Here is a 21,937-nt window from a genome sequence, read left to right as displayed (position 1 = left end):
AAAGATGGCCTAGGCTATACGTAGATTGCCAAGACCCTGAAACTGAGCTGCAGCATTGTGGCCAAGACCACACAGTGGTTTAACAGGACAGGTTCAACTCAGAACAGGCCTCGCCATGGTCGACCAAATAAGTTGAGTGCACGTTCTCATCGTCATATCCAGAGGTTGTCTTTGGGAAATAGACGTATGAGTGCAGCCAGCATTGCTGCAGAGGTTGAAGGGGTGGGGGGTCAGCCTGTCAGTACTCAGACCATACACTGCACACTGATTCAAATTGGTCTGCATGGCTGTAGTCCCAGAAGGAAGCCTCTTCTAAAAATTATGCACAAGAAAGCCCCCAAACTGTTTTCTGAAGACAAGCAGACTAAGGACATGGATTACTGGAACTATGTCCTGTGGTCTGATGAGACCAAGATAAACAATCTTCAGGATTGAACTACACAAGGCACAATGACGAAACAGCCACTACACCACTGCCCTCTGTAAGTTCTGAAATTATGAGTTTAATATTTTAATTAACAATGGCTAATTTGTAGCTAATATCATGTGCAGTTTTAGCTACCATTGTCTAGCTAATACCTAAACTAAAGACATGTTAGTAGTCCTATTTTGGAATAGGGGTGGGGGTCTTGATCATAATGTGAGTCAAACATGAAATTGAAGTCTTCTATCACAGATCGCTAAGTTCTTAAATAATGCTGGGCAATAGATTGGTTACCCAGATCTGAAAAACTTTAGAATGCACAATCATCTGTAACTATTACAGCCACAAGTCAAATTTGTATTGTGTCCTAAGTGTCCACTGTATTAGATTAATGTAACCTTGTAAATAAAATCTCTCAATTGTATTATTCTAGGATGGACACCAGAACTACATTTCTAAAGAAGCGGCTTCCCTCCTCTGCATTTCCAGACTAACTCTATACAAACTCATGAGTGAGCACAACATCTCAAGAACAAAGCTTGTACAATTGAGTGATGAGGAACTGGATTATGCTCATGTTTCTCCAGTGCTCTAAAAACAATCAGGCAGAAACTGTTAAACTGAAAGTGCCCTCTTTAAGCTGAAAATCACATTACAGGCCTAGTGGGAAGGAGTGTTGTTCTGACTCCGTTTTCAGCTTTTTTGTTAAAAAAAGAGAAACAATCTTTCATCCTTAATAAGGGCATACTGTATTTCATGGTAAATGCATGACAATTTAAACAATTCACCTTGCTTTAGTCAAATCACATTTCTCCTAATTGGGATAACTGATACCCACACATCTTAAATGGAGAGAAATATTTGAAGGCCAAAGCTAAACATGATGTAATATATTAAAGGATATAATAAAGGCCTGCAATTTCATTCTAGCTGACATTCTGAGAGCATATCCACTTCTGATGTTTGTTTTTCATTGAACAGGCCTGAGTAGTCTCATTTACATTTACATTTAACATTTACAATTAACATTTACATTCGATTTACCATTTACACTTAACATTTACATTTAAGATATTATTTTATAATTTTGCATTACTGCAGAACACTCTTGGAAAAGTTATTACATGAATGTACATGAATTTCCCTCTAAATGTTTGAAAAAAGTGACAGTTGAAAATTGTAAGGCATTTTTTTACATTTGGCAATGTTAAATGTGTAAAAACTGAGCAGGATTATAGAACATGCAACATTGTACAAACGGCTCCCCATATTCCATGTCATCCATTCTGAAAGCCAGGCTTCGGTGCTCAGAGGAAACTGACACAGCTGTTTGCTATTGACTTTGATAAAAGCTGAATCAAACTGGCACTACTAGTCCACTATGATATAGTCCTTAAACCAATTTTGTCAATTTCAATTTACAGTTGGGTGTTTGAAAAAAACTTTTTTAAAATATATTTTATAAGTTAATCAGAATAGAGATCAGGGTTGATGGTAACGCAGAGATCCCTCCAATTTTGGGGGGGATTATGACTGTACTCCTGCTTACATATCCATTCCAATTGATTGTGGTCTTGCCTAGATCCTGAAACATGTTGGGCAAAACCCACTGAGTCAATTATGACTCTAAAAACCTTTTTGAGAGCGTCATTGAACTTGTCCATGTGAATACTGAAGTTGCCAGAAATTTAAATGTACAATAAGGTAAAGAAAAATGTGTCTAGTGACACAAGTTCTGTTATTTTGTCTGTTTACCAAAATATATTCAAGATACAGCTAAATAATGAATATGGGCTTAAAGTGCAGTCTCACAGCTTTAATTTGAGGTATTCACATCCAAATGGGAGGGAGGGTTTAGGAACTACAGCTCAATTATATGTAGCCCCCTCTTTTTCAAGGGACCAAAAGTAATTGGACAGTTGACTCAAAGGCTGTTTCATGGGCAGGTGTGGGCTATTTCTTTGATATTTCTTCATCAATTAAGCAGGTAAAAGGTCTGGAGTTGATTCTAGGTGTGGCATTCACATTTAGAAGCTGCTGCTGTGAACCCACAACATGCAGTCAAAGGAGCTCTCAATGCAAGTGACACAGGCCATCCTTAGGCTGCAAAAACACATGCATTGGAGAGACAGCAGGAACATTAGGAGTGGCCAAATCAACAGTTTGGTACATTCTGAGAAAACAATAATGCACTGGTGAACTCTGCAACACAAAAAGGCCTAGATCAGAGGCGTCGCTAGGATCACAATACAATCGGGGCTTAGCCCACCCACCTGCCCCACCCGGGACAGAAAGTACAGGGTTTTGAATGTACATTCGTAAAATTCCAATGTACACGCTAGCGACATTATAGATTAATAGATCCGGGGCTATGGCCTGGATGTCCACTGGCCTGGATGTCCACTGGCCTGGATGTCCACTGGCCTGGATGTCCACGGAAGACAACAGTGGTGAATGATCATAGGATCCTTTCCATAGTAAAGAAAAAACCTTTCACAACATCCAGTCAAGGGAAGAACAGGAGGTAGGCATATCATTATCCAAGTCTACCATGAAGAGGAGACTTCACGAGAGCAAATACAGAGGGTTGACCACATGTGCAAACCCTTCATAAGCCTCAAGAACAGAAAGGCCAGATTAAACTTTGCCAAAAAACATCTATAAAATCCAGCCCAGTTCTGAAACAGCATTCTTTGGACAGATGAAACTAAGATCAACCTGTACCAGATTCAAAAAAAGTATGGAGAAGGCTTGAAACTGCTCATGATCCGAAGCATACCACATCATCTGTAAAACACGATGGAGGCAGTGTGATGGCATGGTCATGCATGGCTTCAAGGGGCACTGGGTCACTCGTTTTTATTGATGATATGACAGAAGCAGACAGATTAATTCTGAAGTGTATAGGGATATATTGTCTGCTCAGATTCAGCCAAATTCAGCTAAGTTGATTGGACAGCACTTCACTTTACAGATGGACAGTGATCCAAAAAATACTGCGAAAGCAACCCAGTTGAGTTTTTTGAGTTTTATAAGGCAAAGAAGTGGAATATTCTGCAATGGCTGAGTCAATCACCTGATCTCAACCCGATCGAGCATGCATTTCACTTGCTTCAATTGCATCTTGATTGTTTCATTTAAAATCCATTATGGTGGTTTACAGAGACAAAATTATGAAAATTGCGTAAGTGTCCAAATATTTCCGGACGTAAGTGTATCTGCCATTACTGAAAGGTCCAATAACAATTCTGGGAACTCATTGAGGAAAGCTGTTACCCAGTGGGCCTGTAAATAGAGCCTAAATAACTTTCATGACCAAAACCACTAAAGACAGAAACATAATTTGAGTAAAAATTGCTATTTGGTTTTGTAACTATTAGCAACATCTCCCCTTTGCGGGAGGCAAAGAAGATATGGTCACTATTGTAACCATGAGGAAAGGACTGATTTAGGGCAGTCAAATCACCAGGCTTAAGCAAGGTTTCACACAGCTCAATCACATCCACTTTATGATTGGTGTTAATTAATTGACTGTGAATTGCCTTTGAAGGAAGGGTTTTAACAAGTAGTCCCATTGAAAGTGCAGGTAATTATTACAGCCTTTTTGGGTTATGACGGAAAAGGAAGAGGGCTTTATTTTAGTACGATTGTTATGATGAACACCACCTAGATTCACTTTGCGCAACCTTGCTCATTCTAACATTGTTAGTGCCAATGTTAGCTGGATTGTGATTGCATTGGAGGCCACATTATTTCCATCCCTCCAAGGTAAATGTATTGGTTACATTCCCCTCCTCAGGCATTGTTTCGATCAGACAGAATGTTTTGCAAAGGGTTTTTCATTTCTGTGGGTGTTTGGGAGATCATGAGCAGTGCAGTTTGGTAAATCATTTTAAAGTATTGCATATATGAAACTACGGATGTATACAAATTAAAGTATGTTCACTTGTCACTAGGAAGTGCTGTTGGAAAGGTATAAAGCCATCTGCATTTGGAGAACAAGTATCATTGGATGAGCCGTCTATGACGGACTGAATCATGTGATCCTTCGTTTAACCCATAGATAGAATGTTCTAACCATCTAACTGCTTTAAAATACCGAATGTCCTCAGTAGCGATGCCCTGAACGTTTCATCTGGTAGAGACTTGTATGTACTAGCTTTGTATGTAAGCTGTCCCAGGTGAGGCAGACATGCGAGGTAGAATCAACTGATTTCTGCGCGCTATGACCGGTCTTTGCAGCGGAACGCTCCCTAACTTGTTTTGTATACGGAAGTATCGATCGTCAGGAGATGGATAATCTCTTCCCATTGCATTCCCCAATATAAAGGGCAAATCATAAGTGTACAAGATCGCTAATATCATTTATATATATATATATAAATATATATATATATACAGTTATTCGCGCAAAACAGTGTATATTCGGGGAACTTCCATTCACTAAAACCAGTTTTCATCACCTGTTTGTCTTGAAAAGGTACGTTTGTTGTAGTAGCAGTGCTAAAAAGGTCAAGCTCAACTAGATAGATAACATTATACTTTAATGGTAGTCAGTTTGCGGTTGAAAAACTACTGATAGTTTTCGGTGAATTCTTGCGCAGAGAATAGTACGCTTTATTGTCATATGATAATACAATTGGTTAGAGTTGTAAGCTCAGTAATTGAACATATTGCTAAGCGTTTCCAATTGACAAGTCAAGCGACTCCATGGACTAGGACGGTATGAATAAGATGCTGGCAGTATTTGTTTTTCACAGTAGGCTACCACCAATAGACAACACACACACACACCAAACTGCTCTTTAAATAGTGTTAATAAAAGCATAATTGCCAAAAGAAGTTACTATCAATGGAAGAATTTAGAATAGTTGAATGTCAAAATGTATAGTATATTAGATTGTGATACAATATTGGATAGCATTTTTAAAAAAACAGTGTAGTGAATTTCTTTTAGAAAAAATTAGTGTGTGAAATCCTTTGCCTGTTACACCTTTGTAAAAGCTCTAATCTATGCAGACCTGATGAATAATCCTATGTAAAACTAAGCAATAATACCAAGAGGCCTTAATGAGATGCACATTTGTTATTATAAACCAGTTTTAATCCTGAATGCTTATTGACATATAGTCAATGTATATGTCAGCAATAAGACATGAGGGGGCATGGTATATTGGTAACAAACCACACGCCCTCTTGCCTTATTACTTTAATATACAACAGCTTTCAGCGAATCAGAGTTCTAACAAGCCAGTTTATAATGTAGTTACATGCTGTATTTCTGTTATTGTAAATAGGCTCATCCCTGTCTCCACCTTTTAGCCACCATGTTAGCAATGCAGAGCTACTGCGAGGACAGTGCCTCCATCTCCGAAGCCTGGCTGGAGGGAGGCATCTCGCCCTGCTTCTACTTCACCCTGGTGCCCACCGTCCTGCTCACCCTCTCCTTCTTCTTCGGCACCTTCCAGTGCGTTTTCTACCATCGCTATGGCACCGAGATGGAGCCTAAGTTTGTGCCGCGCTCGCATCTCTACAGACTCCAACTGGCTGTCTCTCTGCTCATCCTGCTGCAGTTCCTGGGAGGGCTGGTGTGGAGGGCGGCGGGGGGAGGAGGTGGAGGGGAACTCCCGGGCTACGTGATCCTGTACGGCTGCCTGTCCATGCTGGGTTGGGCCTGGGCTGTGGCGCTGTTGAGGCTCGAGAGGAAGAGGGTTCTGGTGAGGGACCGGACGCGGGGCCACAGCACGGTTCTGCTGCTCTTCTGGGCCGTGGCGTTCTCAGCGGAGAACCTGGCCTTCGTCTCCTGGGTTAGTCCCTACTGGTGGTGGGGGCTGGAGAACACACAGCAGCAGGTGAGAGAACAGACGGGTTGGTTGAAAACATTAGTCAGAAATTACCTAATGAATGTGTCACTGTGGTCTGTTCAGGAGGTTTAAGTGTTTCAGGACCTTAATGTTTCTTATCAACCCTAAGTACATATTTATTTACAGCTGAATACCCTATTCGTTATCGGATTCATAATGGAATATTGGGATTTTGATATTCCATTACAAAGCAGTTCATCACCAAATGTAAGGAGTTACTTTTTAACAATAACACAGTGGAAGAGGGAGGAGCTGTGATCATTAGTCAGATATGAGTCTCTAAAAGTGCTGAGTCACTGCCCCTATTTTGCCAGATCCATCTCCCTCTGGCCTCTCCCCAAATGTGTTTTTATAACCAATCAGATCAGACTTCTTCTTAGCCCTTACATTTTGCTGTCATGGACTTTCGTTTCCTATGTTTTCAAAGGGACTTTTTAAGGGAACCTTTCTTAGCTGTTAGTTGAGGATGTATTACAGTTGTATTTAATGCATTTTTATTAATCTAGTTACAGAGGGCTCATCTTTTCTAATGCAGTAAGTTGTTATAACAGTTTAGCCTCTAGGACTGTCCATCAGTTTTTACTTTGTGTTTTGAACAGTACTTCCTGAATAGTCATAGGCCTAAATGGCAGCCTATTGCCTATGGTGCCCTACAGGAATTAGTATGCACTACATCTGACTAGGTACCTTTGGGGTCTGAGAGGAATACACCATGTAAGGCATTTAATGCCATTTATGGTGTGATAACTGACTCCCCCTCCTATAATCCAGAATGATCCCATGATTCTTGAGTACATTGCTCAGTGGTTTATTAATAATGATGAAGTTAGCTCATTGTTGATGTTGATGCAGTGTGTTGAAATAAGCATTTAAATGTTTTATGTGTTTTATGCAGTGAAGGATTTCAGTCAGCACTTCAGTTTGAAGGATCACAACACCGAAAAACATATTGGAAATATTTCTTCTGGATTACAGTAATTATTAACAGTGAATTAATTGAACAACACTGAAGGATGAGTCTTTGTACTTGTAATTTATTTCCTCAGGTGGAGTTTTTTCTGTGGTTGATGCGCTACTTTGGTACCGGAACGCTCTTCTTCCTGGGCCTGAAATCTCCTGGGTTGCCACGGAAACCGTATATGCTCCTGATCAATGAGAATGAACGTGACCTAGGGGGCGACAATAGCCAGGTAACCTAGGTCTTCTAAGCCTAGTTTCAAATAACTACAACGTGTAAAAACATTTTATTAAATGTTTTTGTTCCAGGGTAGTAAGTGTTATATCCCAATTACTTATGAAGTGTAGAAAATTGATATTATTCCCCACAAACTTTGCTTTTTTGACCAGGACAGTGACATTTTGAAATTGATATATTTTCCAGAACATTCCAGATAGAGTCAATGCTGAGTAAACTTGGAGTAACTTCTAGAACTGTACTGTAATAAAATGGTAGTATAAATTCAGGATTACAACAGCATCAAGAACTTTCTGGATGCCTTGAAGTATGATGAGTATGGCTGGGAGGTCATAGAAGACTTCAAAATGGTGGCATTCCTGATGGGTCTCCAAGGCAGTTATACCAAGTCTCCCTGCTGTCTTTGCCTTTGGGACAGCAGAGACACCAAGGTGCACTACCCCAAGCGGGACTGGCCATAGCAGACCGAGTTCTGTGTGGGGAGGAACACGTCAAATAGGAGCCACTAGTGGAGCCCAGGAGGATGCTGATGCCACCACCGCACATCAAATTGGGCCTTATGAAAGAATCTGTCACCTTCAAGACTTCTTCCCTAAGCTAAAGGCAAAGTTCAAAGCCAGCGTCTTTGTCGGACCACAGATGAAGATCCTGGAGTGCAATTAATTCCCCAAGAACCTCACTAGTAAGGAGAAAGTGGCTTGGGACAGCTTTGTTGCAGTGGTTCGAGGCTTCCTGGGCAATCACAAGGCCAAAAACTATGTGGAGCATGTTGAAACTCTGGTGAAGAACTACGGCACAATGGGCTGTAGGATGTCACTCAAAGTCCATATCGTTGATGCTCATCTTGATAAATTCAAGAAAAACATGGAAGCGTATTCGGAGGTGCAAAGCGAGCACTTCCACCACGATATACTGGACTTTGAACACTGCTACCAAGGACAGTATAATGAGAACATGATGGGAGACTAAATATCGAAAAACTACTCACTTCAAAATCCTTTGTAGTCATTTTTGTATTACTTTAGTATAAATACATGTTAATTTGGATTCATATTTTTTTTTTTTCTGACTTTATGTGAATGAAAAGACACACATTTCTCATTGGAAATAGGTACATTTCAAAATATCACTGTCCTGGTCACAAAAGAAAAGTTTTTGGGGAATAATAGTTATTTTCTATACTTTTTAGGCATATGCTATTATGAAATAACACTTACTTCCCAGAAACAAAAAATGTGTTACATAGTGTTATCAACTAAGTTTCAACTATGATGAACAGATACATGTAAGACAAGATCGGCACACATTACTGAATTCAGTTTGTAAAGCATTAATTGTCGGTCTCAGTATTTATTAAGTGACCAACAGGCCTCTTCAGTTGCTGTGCATATGCATGCCACCTTGTCCTTTAATAACCCCTGGCATCTTTACCTCAGCCCCTGTTGGGTGACACGCCAGTTTCCCAGTCTACCTGGCAGGACTTTGGCAAGAAGGTGCGTATGCTTCTGCCCTACATGTGGCCCAGAGGTAATGTTCTGCTACAAGGCCTGGTGCTGCTTTGTCTCTGTCTGCTGGGCCTCGAGAGAGTCATCAACGTCTTTGTTCCCATCTACTACAAGAACATCGGTAAGAGCCTCCCTCCTTTTGGGAAAGTCTTATGTAGATGCTTTGTTGTCACAGACTTATTTGTTGTGTTGCCGGTCTGTTTTTGGTGCACACAGTCAGGAGGGTTTGGGTGATTGTTAAAGCTAAAGCAGGAATATCTGCCCAGCACAACGGCAGAAAGAATTGCCTGGAACTTTCATTGCTTTTCACAACCCCTCTCGTTCTTTCTGGTACAGTGAATGAGCTGACTGATGGAAGCAGCTGGAAGACCTTGGCCACCACTGTGTGTGTCTACGTCCTGCTGAAGTTCCTGCAAGGTGGAGGGGCAGGTGAGTTGGACCCTCACCTCCATTTTGTCTTTCTCTTCCAGCACCCTTATCTTGGTCTCTTACAGTTTTTTAATATTTTCTGTTATTCTATTGCTCTGCATCTCTCCCACTTCCCTGTTTGTCCTTCCCCATTGTCTCTCCCCACCGTCCCTCTGTCTGTCACTCTGTAGGTGCGTCTGGCTTCATCAGCAACATGCGTACCTTCCTGTGGATCCGTGTGCAGCAGTACACTGACCGGGTGGTGCAGATACGTCTGTTCGGCCACCTGCACGCGCTGTCGATGCGCTGGCACCTGGGCCGACGCACCGGGGATGTCCTGCGCAGTGTTGACCGCGGCACCTCCTCCATCAACAGCCTGCTCAGGTAGGTCTTCATCATGTGGGTATGTTTTCAAAATGCTTGATGTTGGGGGGGATCTCAACCTGCCGAATATTTGAATTACTTACAGACACAGGTTGGATACATCAAATTCTTGATACTGTCCCAGATTTTTTCATCGGCAAATTCACAGTTAAGCTTAAATTGTTCTTTTTCCACCTTTAAATTGAGTGTACAGTACATCCATTTCTACTTTCACAGATTTGTACCCAATGAGTTTCTTATTGTCATCCTAACCTCTGGACAATGCATTGTTTCCTGTGTCTGACATCTGAGGTGAACCTGACCTTCCTCTGTTTATTCCCACAGCTATATTGTTTTCAGCATCTTCCCCACCATCGCTGATATTGTCATCTCCATCATCTACTTTGTCACCTACTTCAATGCCTGGTTTGGACTCATCGTGTTTGTCTGCATGTTCCTTTACCTCAGTGAGTACAAGGCCTCCTTTCCAGAATCAGTTTATTTGTTTTACAAGGTAATAATTATCTGATTTAACTTTGATATGTAAAAAAAAATCCAAATACTAATTCTGCAACATTGGAATAGTGCCGAAACTGTAAAATATGCTAAATCAAGCAAAACCTACTTGAAAGTATTTTACATATGCAGTAGGGGAAGGGGATAATAACAGTGTCATATTTCCCCAAGTAATTCATCATTCTATTCCTCCAGCCCTAACCATCATCCTCACAGAATGGAGGACTAAGTACCGGCGAGACATGAACACCCAGGACAACAACGCCAAGTCTAAGGCGGTGGACTCACTGCTTAACTTTGAGACGGTACAGCGACACTCCCATTTGGGTTGTTTTCATTATAGAGTGCAACAGAATTTATTTTAATGTTATCCAACAGAAAATAAAAAAGTATGTTGTCTGTTTGGTTCTTAATTTGCACAATGGCCCATGAAGCTGCCCGCAGACATAATACATTTTGCAGCTTTATGTTTGCAGTTGTGATATTTTTCAACAGGTGAAGTACTATAATGCAGAGAATTACGAGGTAAACCGCTTTGAGGAAGCCATCTTAAATTATCAGGTAATCCAGTCCATATATAGTATGTCCGTATATAATTGATGAAATTATATTTTTTAAACAACACTCAAATGACAAAGTGAAAACATGTTTTTAGAAATGACTGAAAATAAAAAACAGATGCCTTATTTATATAAGCATGTTGACTCTTTATTTCATACTTTGTATAAGTGTCTTTTGACAACTATCACGGCTTCGAGGCTTATTGGGTATGCCTTGGTAGATCCTTTCAAGCTCCCCATCAATGTTTAATGAGGTTTAAGGCTGGGGATTTGGTTGGGACACTCAAGGACATTTATAGCCTTCCCCCAAAGCCACTCCAGTGTTGTCTTGGCAGTGTGCTTCAGGTTTGTTATTGGCCCTGTGCGCTCTGTGTCAGGTTTTCCTCAAGGACCTCTCTGTGTTATGTCCCTTTTTACTTTCCCTCAATCCTGAACAGTCTCTCTGCCCCTGCCGATGAGAAGCATCCCCACAGCATGATGATTTCGGTTTTATAAGACCACATTATCTTTTTTGTAATGCTCTTGGAGTCTTTCAGGTGACATGTCATATGCCTTTTACTAAGGTGGGGCTTCTGTCTAGTCTTTGACTTCTGTTTTGTCCTGGGAGAGAGGCTTGACAAAATCCTAACCCTTCTTCTAGGAAGAGTCTTGGTTGTTCTTAACTTCTGACTTTTCAAGTGACGCAGCACACTGTTTATCCTTTCAATGCTTCATACATTTTTTTATTATGTACGCCTCTATTGAGACCTGTTTTACTTCATGTTTTTTTTCTGACATGCATGTAATGTATGGGACCTTGTATAGACAGATATGTGCTTCAGTTTAATTTGCCCTAGGTAGACTCCATTTAAGTTTTAGATCTCAAAGACACATGATGCATCTGAGCTCAATTTGGAGTGTCATGCCAGGTCAAGGGTCTGAAAAAAATCTATCTGGCTCAAAAAAAATTATAAAAAAAATTAGCTTTGTCATTATCTGGTATTGTTTGTAGTTTGATGGCAACAAAAATATATTTAGTTAATTATAAATTAAGTCTATAACACTAAAAATGTGGAGAAAGTGAAGGGGTCTAAATCCTTTCTGAAGGCAATGTATATATAAATTGCATAGTGTTTTGGTTGTTAAGGTAGATGTGACCAACTGATGCATAGTTTGCCATTGTTAATATTTAGTTAGCACTAAGATTCTAGAACTCTGTAGCAGTTATATATGTATGAGGCAGTTTGTGGACACATTAAGTTTAGTCCTGTTCTTGATTTCTTTAGTCCAGGACTAGGCCTAACCTGTGTCCATGAAACCAGTCCTATGAGTCTTCCAGGGCTGTTTGACATCACACAAAGATAGTAGGTTACATATGTAAGGTGTTGTTATCTGCCTGTCTATCCCCTGAAATCCTAGATTGCAGAATGGAAGACCCAAGCTTCGCTGGCCCTCCTGAACCAGAGCCAGAATCTGATTATTGGCGGAGGCCTACTGACTGGGTCACTGCTCTGTGCTTACTTTGTCCAGGAGGGCAAATTTAAGGTACTATGCACAGATGGCTTGAAGGTTAAAGCAGCAGCTAGCCTATCAGAGCGATTGATGAGAAACTGAAAGGATGCTAGTTTGAATATCTGTCAATCTGTCTCTAGGCAAGGATCTTAACCCTTACTGTTATATGATGCTGTCAATAATTTCCTATCCCTCTCTTGGACTCCATTCTCCAAACCAGGTCCAAAAAAAATGTGGGGAAAATATGTATCAACGATCCATTACCCCTTCACCTTCCTTCTGTGCCTAAATTGTCTAATAGGTTTACTAGTAAAAAATGACTTATCCCTGCTTAGACTGCAGCCCCCGCGACCCGGCCCCGGATAAGCGGAAGAAGATGGATGGATGGATGGAAATGACTTATTTATTTATATGATTCATATGATCTTCAACAAGTATAAAAAATAAATCCAGTTCAGTGCATAATTCTGATTTGGATATAAGTCTTTCAGTAATACATGTGATGTATTCTCTTTGAATCTAGTGATGTTTGTTGTCTGTTCAGAACAAATTGCCATTGTCCATTATTTTGGTAGAAGATAAAAGACAAAGACAAACTAATTGAGTTTTTTTATTATACAGTATAGCCACTTTCAGGATAGATTCTGCTGCTAAACTGCACTGGCTCTTTTCACATTGTAATTTTCAGCACAGTTTCAGAAACTATGGTGAATTTCTCAATGTGAACAAGGCCAGTGCAGCTTGGAGAATCCTTTCTGTTTTGGGCTACTGTTTTTTGGCTGTCCTAAATTAAACAGATTTGGAGACATTGTTGCTGCTTGCCTTGCAGACAAAAGCAGTTAATACATGTAAAACCCAAGTCCATACAGCTATGTTCTATACATTTTTGAGACTTTGTCAAAAAAGAACACAAAATGTTCTTCTGATATTTGAGTGTTGTTAAATGTATAAATAATAAATGTGGAGTATTGTGTTATTATGATGAATTCAACCAGGTTCAATTATGCTAAACTCAGTGACACATTAGTGAGTGAAGGAATCATTCTGGATTAACTAGGCTAGTGCCCTTTCTCCCCAGCTTGGAGACTTTGTCCTCTTCGGCACCTACATCATCCAGCTCTATACCCCTCTCAACTGGTTTGGAACATACTACAGGTCAGTTATGGGACTGTTTCAGTTAGGGTTGGGGTCAATTTGGAATTTTGGAATTGTATATAATATATTAAACTGAACACTCACAATGGAATACATGGGAACAATATTGTTTTTAATATTTAAAAACATGAATGCGAATACATTTTTGTAATCCACAAAAGTATATGTTTTATTTCAATTATGTTTCCAGACAATTACATGTCATTTTTAAATGCATTAAAGAAGAATTATGTATTAAACGTATTATATTTCTACCAATGTTTTACATATAATTGCTTACCAAAATAAAAATGTGTGTAGCTATGTAGAAAATAAATCTGCCATTTGAATTTCGTTGTTTTGAATTGTACTACCTGTGGGTTACGGTAAAAAAAAAAAATCAGTTCACATTTAGGGAATGGTATTCATAAATGCAAATAAATTTATAATTGCAAATAAATTCATATATGGCCCCATCCAAGGTTTTAGTACTACATAATCCTGGTGTCCTTCCCTAGCATCATGTACTGTATGTCTCTTACATACAGCTCCGGAAACATTTTAGAGACCACTGCACCTTTTTCTTTCCCTTCCAAAAAAGTTAAAAAGGAAAGTTTTGAGTGAGGAATAGAAGCATCCGAATTGCAGTGGCCTCTTGATTTTAACCCTTCTGTTCCTCAGTCAAAACCTTCCTTTTCAACTTTTATGTAAAGTAAAGAAAAAGGTGCAGTGGTCTTTTAATTTTTCAGGAGCTGCAGCTCTTACAGCCATGTAAGCGGTTTGCGATATATTTCCAATATACCACGATTAAGCGCTGTCCATGCAGTCTATGATGCCAAATGCTTAAGAAGACATGTGAAAAACAGATTACATAAATGACAGTACACAAAATGCATCACAGCGGCTCGGTAATGCGTATGTCCTAATCCTCCACAGAGTCATCCAGAAGTCATTCATCGACATGGAGAGCATGTTTAAGCTTTTTGATGAGGAAGCGGAGGTAATTTTAGTTTATTTTTAAGGGGTAGAAATTGGTTGTTAATCATTCCCTGTGAAAAGATTCAGCATGTAAATCCAGAGAATATGTCTGGAATGATTGGGATGTGTACATGAACGAACAGAAGTAACGAAAGTGTTTGGTAACTTGTTATTTGGGAAAATTATGATTTTACTTGGTGGAAAAGAGAGAAAACAAACCTTGCACAGATATAGGATGGAGCTTCATGTCATTTACATTTTCCCACATTTCTTTTACCCTTCAGGTGAAGGATGAGGTGAATGCCGGTAAACTTATCTATAAATCTGGAAAAGTGGAGTTTGAAAATGTCTACTTTAACTACACTGACGGGTAAGTCCTGTCTTAGATCTCTTAGATACAGTGAGTAAAAAAATATTTTATCCCCTGCTGATTTTGTACATTTGCCCACTGACAAAGAAATTATCAGTCTATAATTTTAATGGTAGGTTTATTTGGACAGTGAGAGACCTTGTGTAGGTCTACAATCTTTTCCCTGACATCCTTGGACAGCTCTCTGGTCTGGTGGAGAGTTTGGAATCTGATTGATTGATTGCTTTTGTGGACAGATGTCTTTTATACAGGTAACAAAATGAGATTAGGAGCACTCCCTTTAAGAGTGTGCTCCTAATCTCAGCTCATTACCTGTATAAAAGACACCTGGGAACAAGAAAACTTTCTGATTGAAAGGGGATCAAATACTTATTTCACTATTTAAAATGCAAATCAATTTATAAAATTTCTGACATGCGTTTTTATGAATATTTTGTTGTTTTTCTGTCTCTCACTGTTCAAATAAACCTACCATTAAAATTCTAGACTGATAATTTCTTTGTCAGTGGGAAAAAGTACAAAATCAGCAGGGGATCAAAAAAGTATGTTTGGACTGACTTAACACTGTAGACTACACAGATAGTGATTCAGAAACTTTATTTAATTTTAATTGTTGTAGTAGTTCTAGAATTCTTCTCTAATTGCATATATTTCTTGTGCTACTGTGCTTTTGTAAGGAAGGACATTCTGAAGGACGTATCATTCACTGTGGAGCCTGGCCAAACTGTTGCATTGGTAAGTTTGGAATCCAAGCATGATGACCTACCCAGTGGTTGAACAAAAAATAATTGACTGAGGTTTTGAACAGGATTAGACTTCTCTAAGTCACATAAATAAAACTGATTTCTCAGTTGTATTTGTGTGTGTGTGTGTATGTGTGTGAGATCGTCCCTAGGTCGGCCAGTCAGGGTGCGGAAAGAGCACCATCCTCCGCCTACTCTTCCGTTTCTATGACGTCCAGGGAGGATGCATCCGGATTGATGGCCAGGACATCTCCAAGGTGAGTAATTGATTCACATTTAGCTTTTGCCTGTGATTTGAGTTTGTGTTTTTCCATCTACACGGTCTCATTTACCTTTGTGTAATTCAAGTGTATTTGTCTCTGTGTTCAGGTAAAACAGGTGTCTCTGCGTGCCCACATTGGCGTGGTGCCCCAGGATACGGTCCTCTTCAACAACAACATACGTGACAACATCCGCTATGGACGCGTCACCGCCAGCGACCAGGAGGTGGAGGAGGCAGCCATCGCCGCAGACATTCATGAGAAGATCCAGGCATTCCCACAAGGTGTGGGAATACCAAAGGGTGTTGTCGTAAACCATAATGGTCATACTCTGTTTTCCATCGCTCTTCCATTTGTACCTGTTTGATTAGTTATTGTAACTGATTCGTAAGGACCTCCCCTTACCAGATTGTCTGTGCACTTAATTGGCCTCAAATTGAAAGAAGGAGAATGTGACTTAGGAGGGAAATCAGCTATGTATCTCACCCGGCACAGCCAGAAGAGGACTGGTCACCCCTCTGAGCCTGGGTCCTCTCTAGGTTTCTTCCTAAAATTCGACCTTCTTAGGGAGTTTTTCCAAGCAACTGAAATTCAACACTACTGTTGTTTGCTCCTTGGGGTTTAAGGCCGGGTGTCTCTGTAAAGCACTTTGTGACAACTGCTGTTGTAAAAAGGGCTTTATAAATACATTTGATTGATGTAGCTGTCTGTGGCTCTTCTCGGTTCCCCTCGCAGGATACGACAGCCAGGTGGGGGAGAGGGGTCTGAAGCTAAGCGGGGGGGAGAAGCAGAGGGTGGCGATCGCCCGGACCATCCTCAAAGACCCTCAGATCATCCTGCTTGATGAGGTAAACTTGAGAAGAGGAAAGCATTGTATAAAGAAACATACTGTGGCAGTCCCAATAATTCATAAAAAATGGGGTGTGGTCAAGGGCAGTTGGACCAGATTCAAACCCATGCTGAATCAAACGTGTTCCAGGGTCAATGGGTTAGCCAGCTAAAGCACCCAAGGCCACTCGTCTGCTAAATTTCTGAGCAAATACTGTAATTACAAAGGCCAGACTAGTGTGTCACAGCTCTCTCTGCTGTGTATCATGTGAGCCAGGCTAAATGTTTGCCTGATGACTTTAAACCTCCCGTAATATTGTTTTATAGGAGTTCACTTCAGTTGAATCTTTTAGTCATGTGACTTGTCATGAAGCGTTCCTCTCTGCCCCACCATAGGCCACGTCTGCTCTAGACACCCAGACGGAGCGCAACATTCAGGCGTCACTCGCCAAAGTATGTTCCAATCGGACCACCATTGTCGTGGCTCACAGGTAAGGAAAATGTCACACGTCTTGCTTCAAAGGTCCAAACTATATGGTTTTCGTGGCTCACAGGTAAGTGATGGTTCTCAGGTTGACCTACAGTGCGTTGCGAAAGTATTCGGCCCCCTTGAACTTTTTGATCTTTTGCCACATTTCAGGCTTCAAACATAAAGATATAAAACTGTAATTTTTTGTAAAGAATCAACAACCAGTGGGACACAATCATGAAGTGGAACGAAATGTATTGGATATTTCAAACCCTGAAAAATTGGGCGTGCAAAAATTATTCAGCCCCCTTAAGTTAATACTTTGTAGCGCCACCTTTTGCTGCGATTACAGCTGTAAGTCGCTTGGGGTATGTCTCTATCAGTTTTGCACATCGAGAGACTGAAATCTTTGCCCATTCCTCCTTGCAAAACAGCTCGAGCTCAGTGAGGTTGGATGGAGAGCGTTTGTGAACAGCAGTTTTCAGTTCTTTCCACAGATTCTCAATAGGATTCAGGTCTGGACTTTGACTTGGCCATTCTAACAACTGGATATGTTTATTTGTGAACCATTCCATTGTAGATTTTGCTTTATGTTTTGGATCATTGTCTTGTTGGAAGACAAATCTCCGTCCCAGTCTCAGGTCTTTTGCAGACTCCATCAGGTTTTCTTCCAGAATTGTCCTGTTTTTGGCTCCATCCATCTTCCCACCATGTTTGACAGTGGGGATGGTGTGTTCAGGGTGATGAGCTGTGTTGCTTTTACGCCAAACATAATGTTTTGCATTGTTGCCAGAAAGTTCGATTTTGGTTTCATCTGACCAGAGCACCTTCTTCCACATGTTTGGTATGTCTCCCAGGTGGCTTGTGGCAAACTTTAAATGACACTTTTTATGGATATCTTTAAGAAATGGCTTTCTTCTTGCCACTCTTCCATAAAGGCCAGATTTGTGCAGTATACGACTGATTGTTGTCTTATGGACAGAGTCTCCCACCTCAGCTGTAGATCTCTGCAGTTCATCCAGAGTGATCATGGGCCTCTTGGTTGCATCTCTGATCTGTCTTCTCCTTGTATGAGCTGAAAGTTTAGAGGGACGGCCGGGTCTTCGTACATTTGCAGTGGTATGATACTCCTTCCATTTCAATATTATCGCTTGCACAGTGCTCCTTGGGATGTTTAAGGCTTGGGAAATCTTTTTGTATCCCAAATCCGGCTTTAAACTTCTCGACAACAGTATCTCGGACCTGCCTGGTGTGTTCCCTGTTCTTCATGATGCTCTCTGTGCTTTAAACGGACCTCTGAGACTATCACAGAGCAGGTGCATTTATACGGAGACTTGATTACACACAGGTGGATTCTATTTATCATCATTAGTCATTTAGGTCAACATTGGATCATTCAGAGATCCTCACTGAACTTCTGGAGAGAGTTTGCTGCACTGAAAGTAAAGGGGGTGAAACATTTCAGTTTTTTATTTGTTAAAAAGGTTTGAAATATCCAATGAATTTCGTTCCACTTCATAAAAAATTACAGTTTTATATATTTATGTTTGAGGCAAAAGGTCGAAAAGTTCAAGGGGGACGAATACTTTCGCAAGGCACTGTATATGAACGCATAGAACAGGGTTTATACATCCTCTCCTCTGGCTGAAATCACTTACAGCATATGGCCAACTCCTGCCTTATACTGGGGTTTTCCACTCTTTGGGGCCAACTAGAAATTTTTTATTTCTGTTTTAACCCTAAACTAACACATCCAATTCAATTACTCCACTAATCGTAATACATTTGACTAATTCATTCTGCTAACTTTATTTTTTTTTTAAATTGGGGTGGCACGTACTGAAAAAAGGTAACTTGGGATTCATCAAAAAGTTTTTTTATATTTCTTAAAAAAAAAAGAAAGGTGGTGTAAAAAGTACAAAGTACTCGGCTGTGTTCACCAGTTTTGGGAAGTTCCTAAGGAAGAGCTAAATGACCGGGTCAACAGAGTTCATAACTAACCTTAATTGATCATTTACACTTTTATTTAATTGATCACTGGATAGTTTTGATCTCCCTTTACCTGGTTACTTAGATTTTAATTTGATACTTCCCTAAAGTGGTGAACACAACCGAACACAGCTGAGTACTTTTACTTTGTACTTTTTGCACCTCTAAAAAAAAAGATTCTGCCACCCAATGACCCCACCCACCCACCTTAACTGAAACCCAAACTGAAACCCAAACTGCACAATATCATCCATGTTACATAACTTGTCATGCTCAAAACTATCTCCGACTGAGTTTGTCTTAATCTTAAGGAACCTTTGGTTGTGTACCTGTCTTGGACCATGGTCTGATTGTCAGTGTTTGTCTTCAGGTTGTCCACCATCATCAGCGCTGACCAGATTCTTGTACTCAGCGATGGTCAGATAGCAGAGCGAGGAAGGTGAGTCTGGCAGACTTGAGATAGTCAGCCAATGAGGACATTTTCTCATTCAATTAGGCTCAATCATTTGGTTTCTCCCTTTGGTTTTAACAGATCCCGCCTGTGACATGAACAAATGTTGGTTAGCCTTGATTCAGATGACTGTCTTGCCAACTCCTGTATTTTTTTTGAGATGGCAGAAGGGGTCTCGAAACCAGGCAACTTTTTCCACTACTACAGCTCGTTAGGAAAGCATTCCATCAAGAAACAAATACCTGTGTGATGATGTGTTTCTTATTTTAACTACCTTTGTATGCATCTCAATACTTGAACCCTTCTCCCTTTTCTCCATCCTAGACATGAGGAGCTGCTGGCTAAGGGCGGTCTGTACTTTAGCATGTGGATGAGGCAGCAGCAAGCACAGGACTCTGACTCAGCCTCCGATACAGAGTCCAAAGACAAGGACATTTGAAAAACTACAGCCCCCATCAGTCACTGCAGGCCAAATGAGTCACTGAGCACAGAGCGACAGGGTAAGGACATGTAGACCTTGTAAGTAGACAGACGGATACCTCACAAGACATTTTTAACTTTACACTTCAAGGTCCTTAGTTGTTTGTTTTATTGTAGTTGAATGTTTAAGCACATATTTATTTCATTCTTATGTTTGATCATGGAAATGTTTATGCATTGGATGCCTCAGGGTAAAAGTGTATTATGAGCAGTGTTCATGAGGAGACGATAAACTCTGGATGAGAATTGTGAAGTACTACAGGGCGGCAAAAAACATAAATACAATAACATAGCACTGCTCAATCAGCCATGCAAAACAGTCTTGAATAATGGTAGTTAACATGAGAAAAGTGCACCTTTGTATAAAAGTACATGCTGACCTATTCCCCAGCAGGATAGTCTCCTATACTTTCATAGCAGTAGGTACCTGTACTTTAATAAATGTACCCAAGCACTGTTACACAACTATTCACTGCACTAACTGCCTTAGGTACTTCACATCCATCAGCCACATAAATCAGTTTTGAGTGGCAACTAATCTGTCAAATAAGCTGACACATCTACTTTCCCCTTTCGACACAGCCACTCTACCGCACGGCGGTAACCATATTAGGCTTACCCTGTACCTGCAATACTTTGAATTGTGGCTTGATGTGTAGGGGTTGAGAAATGTACACCTTCTAGGGACCTCCCAGGTAATGCACTGGTCTAAGGTGTTGTATTGAAGCACCAACCTGACCACCACAGTCTCGGTTTTGACTGGGGCAGCTGGCATATTTTCACTTGAAGCCGTGTTAAATACTGTAGGAAAATACTAGCAGATTTGAAATCAATGAGTTATATGTGCTATAATGGATGTTTTTATTTTTTATTTTTATTTTATTTTTTTACATATGTGTTAATGTTATGAAATTTGAAGTGCAAATTACAAAATGTTACTATACTAAAAGATTGTGTCCCCTTTGGATGTAACAAACTTTTAAAACCTTTTACCTCAAGTCTGCACAAGTCTGCATTTCCGGTTGTGCTGGAACATTCCTCCAACAGGAGGATCATTTTTGCTAACCCTTTTCATAGAGTACCTAATATAGTTTAACAGCCACCACCACCTCTGCTGCCTTTTGTAAACTTTGTTATTATGTTTATCATTTGTATTCTGGCACTGACTTTTGCCGATAACTAATTCATTTATTAGAATTCACTCGGTTGTTTCACCTAGTTCTTTGTATTTGCTCTGGATAAAAGTGTCTGCTAAATGACTAAAATGTCTTACCCATAATCTTGGAACACATTAAAGGGGGCCCTGTAGCTAGATCATGTTCTTATCACAGGATGGCAAATTAATATAAATTGCTTTTCTTTTCTATCTTTTTTTAACCTCTCTCCTTTCATTGTGTATCATTTCCCCATTTGTACATCTTAATAATTGTGTCACATATTTTTATTTTTAAAGAAAAATGAATTACTTCTTGATGATTATTGTTTTCTTTGAAACATTTTCACTGAATTAAATATTTGATTAATATGATCAAGCTATTAAAAAACAATGACACTGCGGTATATATGTTTAGTATAGGTCCGGAAAGGCGCAACATGTAGGATGTTGCTCTCATGTGGTGAGGGGAATTGCAACAAAACTAGGTCTCATTAATAACAACTCTCCCCTCCCTTGCATACCATTCACACTTTAGTGTTTTCCTTTTAGTTTTAGTCCACCAGCTAAAAGCAAATGAACAGTGTACAATGCTAGCAACCAGGATAAGACTTTGAAGCACTTTCATTTATATTTTTGGGCAGCAGTGTAGCCTAGTGGTTAGACAGTCTGATCAGTAACTAAATGGGTGCTAGATGGAATCCCAGAGCTAACAAGGAGAAAAATCTGTCCCTGAGCAAGGCAGTTATCCTTAAT

The 21,937-nt window shown here is 40.1% G+C and overlaps 1 protein-coding gene across 4 annotated transcripts; it reads left to right on the top strand.

The window, feature by feature from the left end:
• The first annotated feature begins 4,507 nt into the window (after positions 1-4,507).
• Positions 4,508-21,455, top strand: LOC105009449 (ATP-binding cassette sub-family B member 6, mitochondrial-like). Of its 4 annotated transcripts, none has more exons than XM_029116517.2 (20): positions 4,508-4,904; positions 5,747-6,276; positions 7,335-7,478; positions 8,920-9,109; positions 9,325-9,417; positions 9,588-9,780; positions 10,105-10,226; positions 10,471-10,580; positions 10,771-10,836; positions 12,234-12,359; positions 13,405-13,481; positions 14,397-14,460; positions 14,723-14,808; positions 15,486-15,543; positions 15,704-15,808; positions 15,921-16,095; positions 16,547-16,659; positions 17,036-17,130; positions 19,468-19,536; positions 19,873-21,455. In XM_029116517.2, the coding sequence occupies exons 2-20, from the start codon at positions 5,752-5,754 to the stop codon at positions 19,985-19,987; spliced, it is 2,526 nt and encodes an 841-aa protein (XP_028972350.2). In that variant the 5' UTR covers positions 4,508-4,904; positions 5,747-5,751; the 3' UTR covers positions 19,988-21,455. The 4 variants fall into 4 exon arrangements, with proteins under 4 accessions (XP_028972350.2, XP_034145428.1, XP_034145429.1 ...); XM_034289537.1 differs by having other exon boundaries at positions 19,630-19,981; XM_034289538.1 differs by having other exon boundaries at positions 4,509-4,904; positions 5,893-6,276.
• The last annotated feature ends 482 nt before the right edge of the window (positions 21,456-21,937 follow it).

This window comes from Esox lucius, chromosome 22, assembly GCF_011004845.1.
Source record: "Esox lucius isolate fEsoLuc1 chromosome 22, fEsoLuc1.pri, whole genome shotgun sequence".
Lineage (NCBI taxonomy): Eukaryota > Metazoa > Chordata > Actinopteri > Esociformes > Esocidae > Esox > Esox lucius.
This window is presented reverse-complemented; position numbering and strand designations above follow the sequence as displayed.